The following is a 6,825-nucleotide window of genomic DNA, read 5'->3' on the forward strand; positions in this document are numbered from 1 at the left end:
TCCTAGAAAAAAAAAATACAACCAGGGGAATTTATATTGACAAACTATTAGTGTCAGGATGGCAGGGGAAAAGAGAAAGAAAGACCAAAGGCATGGGAAGCTAATAAAAAATGGGTTCTGAATCACATAGAATGGTCCACAGGGTCATGTCCAAGTCCTCATGAGATGACCGGTCACTTTGGCATGCATGTTCGGTGCCCAGTCTTCTGGTCTGCCTACTCAGATGCCCATGGTTGGAAAAAGCTGGCCACACCAGGGAAATCTGCCAATAACAAACTCAGGACTTTACAGAAAGACAGAATGAATTCAGCTCCTCGGCTTTGTGCTCAGGTATCAATCAGCAGCCTTTGTTGCCTAAGAGAGGAGTCTGGAAGAGTGGAAGAGTCACCTTGGGACACACTTTGACATCACAGAAGTAAACTCCAAGACTTACTCGTGTGTAGATGTGGTCTTCACCACCCACACAGGCATCTGTCCAGACATCCCAGTCAATCTGGCCAAAGATGTATAGGGACATGACAGTCACTGTGTAGCCACAGCTCAGTAGCAGTGTCCATTCTCCAGTCTTGCTCAATTTGTCTATCACCTTAAGGGTGGGAGGAAATTCAAATCCATCTCCTTTTCAGCTCTGCTCTGAACAGTGATTCCAAAGGAGCTAGTAATTTAACAAGGACAGCGTGGCCACCTGGATCCACACTGAAGGTCTCTCAAGTTTTGCCCATTTTATGCCCCAGATCTCAGGGTAGAACATTCAGCCAGATTCAAAGCCAACGGGGTAGCTAGAGTGATGGCCAGGCAAAAAAGAGCCAACAGCACACAGCAAGACCAGAGTACATTCAAGGGAGAGGGGCACATAGCAAGCTGTAGCCCCAAGCCACAGTCTAGGGGACACGCTGAGTCTGAAGGATACCTCCAGGCCTGCTAGTCTGACAAGGTGGTTCTGACACCTCACAAGATGGGTCCCACTGGTTTTAAGTTCCTATGTGGAGAGTGGTGGGTTCATGCCGTGCTGTGGCCTCTGTTCCTAAACTGAGGCCAGGTTATATCTCAGTGCCGCAGTCCTGAGGAGCACCACACTGGCCCGCCTGCCAGGCCACAGTCCTCAGCCCCTCAGGGGCCATGTAGCTCTGGGTTCCACAGGAAGGCCCCAGGGAGCCACAGTAATTGGGAGAGAAGGAGCAAGGGAAGAGAGGCTGCATTCTGCTGGAGACTCAGGGAGGAACTTGGAAGGAGCTATGGGCAAAAATATTGCAGAGCTAAAGGGAATGGGATACATTTCTGAAAAATGACAACAGCCTTGTCCCTATGTTAAAAAGAGAATATTGCTGTTTTGGTTTTGTCTGTTCCGTTTAAAACAACTCAAATTTTAAAAGGTGAAGGGGGTAAGGGATGTGGTCCCCTCCACTCTGATCCTTTATAGGCACCAGGAGGCCTCAGTCTCATACCAGGTTCTGCTCTCCTTCCCAACAGCAATTCCTTCTCCCCGTAAGACCAGAACACATGTGAGGACAAGTCCAAAGACTAAAGTGCAGAGAACTCCACGGAACGGGCAGCCTGGTACTGGGGCACTCCAAGAAGAAATGGGGGGTGGGGGGAGGGTATGTCAGCCCAGAGCTACAGCCGTGGAACAAACGTTGATCCTTGTGAAGTGAGATTGCAGGGTTCAGTCCCCTTTCTTCTGATACTTCTTCTATCTGGGACTGTTCACTATCAGCAGCTACCCAAGAAAAGTCCCAGTCCCCTTGGGCTCTGCTGATACTTCTTCTATCTGGGACTGTTCACTATCAGCAGCTACCCAAGAAAAGTCCCAGTCCCAAAGATATGGCCCACGAGGGGAGAAAACTTGTATGACCATCCCTGGTTGGTAATGACGAGTGAACGTTGAAAGGGCAGAAGGTGACAGGAGGGGCAACAGTGCATTATATAAAATTGATGAGCCCCAGGTTTTGAGAGCAGGGATACATGGAGAACCCTAAAGGCAGAAGCTCTCCTGGGGAAGATTTGGTGAAGATGGTCAGGGTCCTACCAGTGAGGCCTGCTGGGGAAAAGAGCTCCTCTGGGTGTGAGAGGAGCTGTAGAATTGGGGGAGGGGCTGCCGAGGAAGCGAGCCCATGGTTGGCATTAGGGTGTGTAGGCAGGGGGCGGCTGGAATTGGTTGATGACCTCATACTCTGCTGGGTAGGGCTCATTCTCCTCCATCTCAGAAAGCAGCTCCAGTGCCTGCTCCTCTTCCTCCGTAGGGTAGTGGCGCAGGAGGTTGGCTGCTGTGGCCAGGATTGAGGCTCCACCAGCTCCTGCCACCAGATAGAAGCTAACAGCAAAAGTGACATAGACCTGGGAGCCATGGTACTTCTTATGTTGCTGCTGCTGGGCCAGGATGAGTTCAGAAGCCCAATAAGAAAAGCCGATGACGGTGGCACACTGCAGGACTGAAGGAGAGAGGGATGGCACAGAAAGGGGATTAGCAGGCACCCTGCAACTAGGATGCTTGAGGAACCAATCACAGCCCCTCTATTCAAACCCTCTACTCAGAGAACCTGCCCAGCCCCAGACCCTGCAAGGAGCTCTCTTGACCACGGGATTCTTGGCCTGGGGCTAGGGACAGCTGCCTGACCCCATCTAGACCAGTCAGATTCTCTCTGTGTTAAGAGTTTGCAATTGGGATACTAAGGCCACTAGGAACAGATAAGGTCATGCAGTTTGGGAACTGGAGGCAGCACCATCACAAGTCAAATGGACACAATGGCCCAGTCATGCGGGAGGAGAGCAGCCGCGTACAAGCAGGGAAGGTTGGTCTGTGGGGAAGCAGAAGATGGAGAGGAGAGATCCCAGCCATGTGCTCCAGGGGAGACGGGGAGATAGCCTGGTTCCTTCCTGCTCATCCCAGGTCCTCAGCTCGGCTAAGCTTCAAATGCTGGTTTTAGAGAGCCGTGAGATTCCTTGTGGAATTCTAACAACACTCCTCTCTCCAGCTGGGCTGAGTAGGATTATGATCCTGGCAAGTGTACACGCAAATGCTGAAGCAAGCTGTTTATAAGCGCCGATGCTCTGTAAAAGGCTAGAGCTTTTCACATGAGCACCTGGAACAGAGTCTGCTCATAGAAATCCGAGTCCCCACCTGCTACTGCAGACAGTACACACCATTCCTCCCCAACTGTGAGCAGGCCCTGGGCTTACCAGTGAGGATATGGGCGAAGGCATAGCGACGGGTGATCTTCAGGGCTGGATGCTTGGGCCCAAAGACATCAAGAAGGAATGCGGAGAGACTACACAGGATGCCCAGGAAGCAGAAGGCAGCAATGACCCGCAGGAGCAGCACTGTCTGGGGATTCATGCAGAACTCTGTGGGGGAGAACCAAATCTTCAGGGCCCCAAGCAACAGCCTGGTGCAGGAAGTCCCCACCTGGGAGTGAGCTCCATACCCCCCACCAGTCTTGGTGAGCCCAAGGAGGACTGGAGGGCACTGTCTTAGCTCCTATCCCAGCTGGTCTGCAGAGGAGCTGGAACAGTCTCCACATTAGCAGACAGGAGCTCCGGGTCACTGCTCCCATGTACCTCATGTCCTTCTCTTTCCAACAAGACTAGTCTCTGTGCAGGAGTCCACTTCGCTGTACTTGCCATGCTCTTCTCACCATTTTATTTATTTATTTATTTANCGTTTAGCCCTTGTCCTGTCCCAATCCGTGTGTGTGTGTGTGTGTGTGTGTGTGTGTGTGTTAGAGCGAAGCCTTAGGGCGCAGCCAGCCACAAAATAAAGCTCCTGCTCACGTAAAACGTGTATCCCCAAGACCCTCGTTCTCAAGCAACTGAATGAATAAGGCCGGCACCCCCTCTTTGCTCCCAGTTGTCTGTCTCATTTCGTGGCAGGGCCCTGCCCTCCTGGTCGGGCCAAATCTTTGAACACTAACTTAATTTCCCAGCTACAAAGCCCAGGGCTGCAGGCACCTCTTCCCTACCCCACCCCATCTCCATCAAGGGTGGAGCAGCAACTTATGGCTTAGTGGTTACCTAACTTAGAGCATGTTTGCTTTTGAAAAGATGGATAGGAGGATGGGTATTAAGCCAAAGGAATTCATCCTCAATGGCAGTCCCCCAGGCCAAATTTGACCTGTGGAGGTATTTTATTTGGCTCACTGTTGGATCTCTACTTTAAAATTGGGATAATTCACAAAATCTGGATTTCCCCCATCAGTTGAGAAAACACAAAACTGGCCACATGAGACCCACATTCCTACATGGCATATTTGCCCAGTGCTAATCAACAGTTGCCAAAGTCAGAGGATACACATGCTCCTCCCACTGCTTCCTATTTTTACCTGACCCCCTCACTTCTGTTACCAGCCTGGCTCCTGCAGGCATGGAAGTTGCTGCCTTCAAAGGTGCATTCAAGTCCTTGTCCCTCAGAGGCCGTGTGACTTCGAAGTAGCTACTTAGTCTCTCTGAGTGAGCATCACTTTCTCATCCTTAAAATTGAGACAATAAAACCTTTCTCATAGGACTAATGTGATTAAATGAAATCGTGTGTTTAAAAGCACCCAGCGAAGTGCCTGACTCAAAGTGGGGATTCAATGAAGGTAATTTAAATCCGAATCCTTAAGGCTGACTTTTATTCCTTGACCATGCTGTGGCTCATCGACCTGACACAAAAGGATCTAAAGGTATTTCAGGGACTCCACTCTGTGTTTCTGCAGGAGTAGCATTAGTCAAATCCAGGCTGTGAGTGAATCTGTGAAGCAGGAAAAGAAGGAAAATTTTTTCATCTTCCCTTTTCCTCTTTAAGCAGGTTCTACCAAATGTAAATGCTCCATTTAGCCATTTAGATCGATTTGGAAGTTTCCATAGGACTTTAGAACTGGAAGGAGACTTAGAGATAGAGTAGTCCAGTTCTCTCATTTCCCACATGAGGAGGCTGTAGCCCAAAGAGGATCATCACATTGAAACATATGTACAGGAAAAAAATAATTGTGATTTAGAAAATAGCAGCTGTGCTTCCTCACTCTAGGGAGGGGGCAGCATTTACCTTAGAGATGGGATTCTTCTCTTGGGGGAAAGGCTCAGGGAAACTTCCTAGGCCATCTTGTTGAAAAGTGGGGTGGGTCAGAGTGAAGGCAAGTCAAGGAGAGAAGTGAAGTGCCCCACATAAGAAAGGAAGAGGAGCTGGGGTTGGATCTGGCATGTAGGGAGGGGAAGAGAGAAGTATCCAGGAAGCAAGAAAGGCCCAGGAAGATGACAATCACCGCGGGAGCAACACCGAGGGTTGCGATCCCCTTACCGGTCAGTAAAAAAGAAGACAAAAAGGAAAAAAAAAAAAAAGGAAGAGGAGCTGGGGTTGGATCTGGCATGTAGGGAGGGGAAGAGAGAAGTATCCAGGAAGCAAGAAAGGCCCAGGAAGATGACAATCACCAGGACCTAAAGGAGCCACAAGCAGTGAAAAGTATCCTGTTATATGGTGATTGACTAATGCAATCATAGGCAGTGATTTTTTTTTTTAAGTTGCTGTCCATACAAGCTTTGTAAGATTTTTGATCCATTTCCTCAAATCCTAAATAAGAGTTTGTCACACACTGTTGTGTTCATGGTTCTTTAAGGGATGAAATGGAGTGGGAAGAGCTAGGTTATAGAGGACAAGATGCAGAACTAATAAAATTCAGTAAAAGCAAGGAATGGGTATGAGAGGAGGGAAAATGTGTCCCTGAGAATTCTCAGGCTTCTGGCAGTGGGGAGATGCTGTTGTTCCCATAGCATGTAGGATGAGGCTTGAGCCAATTTATCGTAACTTTAAAAGAGAGGTAAACAGTCTACACCCATACCACCCTGAACGTGCCCAATCTGGTCTGATCTCAGAAGCTAAGCAGGGTGGGGCCTGGTTAGTATTTGGATGGGAGACCACCAGAGATTACTAGGTGCTGTAGGCTTTAAAAAAAATTAAAATTAAAAATTAAAGAACTACATGGTGCTGATAACAATAAGGTGAAGGGTTCGGATCCCCTCACTGTCCAGCCATCAAAAAATAAATAAATAGGGCTGGCCCTGTGGCTCACTCGGGAGAGTGCAGCACTGGTAGCACCGAGGCCGCAGGTTCGGATCCTATATAGGGATGGCCAGTGCGCTCACTGGCTGAGCGTGGTGCGGACCACACCGTGCCAAGGGTTGCGATCCCCTTACCGGTCAGAAAAAAGAAAAGAAAAATAAATAAATAAATAAATAAATAAAAGAAAGATAAACATATAGATCAATGAACTAGAATTCAGAGATCAGAAGTATACTCATACATTTATGAGAGGTAATTGATTTTTGACAAGGGTATCAAGATAATTCAATGAGGAAAGAAGAACCTTTTCCCCAAATGGTACTAAGACAATTGGATATCCACATGCAAAGGGATGAATATGCACCCCAACTCATACTATACACAAAAATTAACTCAAAATGGATAAATGTAAATGTAAGAGCTAAAAGTATAAAATTATTACAAGAAGACATAGGAGTAAATCTTCATGACCTTGGGTTAGGTAATGGTCTCATAGATATGACACCAAAAACATGAGTAACAACAACATAAATATATATATAGGGCCAGCCTGTAGCTCACTTGGGAGAGTGTGGTGCTGACAATACCGAGTCAAGGGTTAAGATCCCCCTACTGGTTAAGATCCCTCTACTGGTCATCTTTTAAAGAAAAAAAAAAAGATAAATTAGACTTCATCAAAATTAAAAAATGTTTAGGGCCGGCCCGGTGGCGCACTGGATAGTGCGCCGCTTGGGAAGCGCGGCGGCGCTCCTGCCCGAGGGTTCGGATGCCACGTACAGACCGGTTCCCGCTCA

At 48.2% G+C, this 6,825-nt stretch overlaps 1 protein-coding gene across 1 annotated transcript in view; it reads right to left on the reverse strand.

Annotated features, from left to right (window-relative positions):
- Nucleotides 1–1,591: 1,591 nt before the first annotated feature.
- The window catches only part of TMEM127 (transmembrane protein 127), a 14,082-nt gene continuing 8,848 nt past the window's right edge, over nt 1,592–6,825 (reverse strand). Inside the window, exons 3-5 of the mRNA XM_008567902.1 lie at nt 3,178–3,342; nt 1,740–2,429; nt 1,592–1,675 (exon numbers count right to left, since the gene is read on the reverse strand). Of these exons, the coding sequence (XP_008566124.1) occupies nt 2,122–2,429; nt 3,178–3,342 (473 nt within the window). The 3' untranslated portion in view covers nt 1,592–1,675; nt 1,740–2,121. The remainder of the gene's footprint in view (nt 1,676–1,739; nt 2,430–3,177; nt 3,343–6,825) is intronic.

This window comes from Galeopterus variegatus, unplaced genomic scaffold, assembly GCF_000696425.1.
Source record: "Galeopterus variegatus unplaced genomic scaffold, G_variegatus-3.0.2 Scaffold356, whole genome shotgun sequence".
Taxonomy (NCBI): domain Eukaryota; kingdom Metazoa; phylum Chordata; class Mammalia; order Dermoptera; family Cynocephalidae; genus Galeopterus; species Galeopterus variegatus.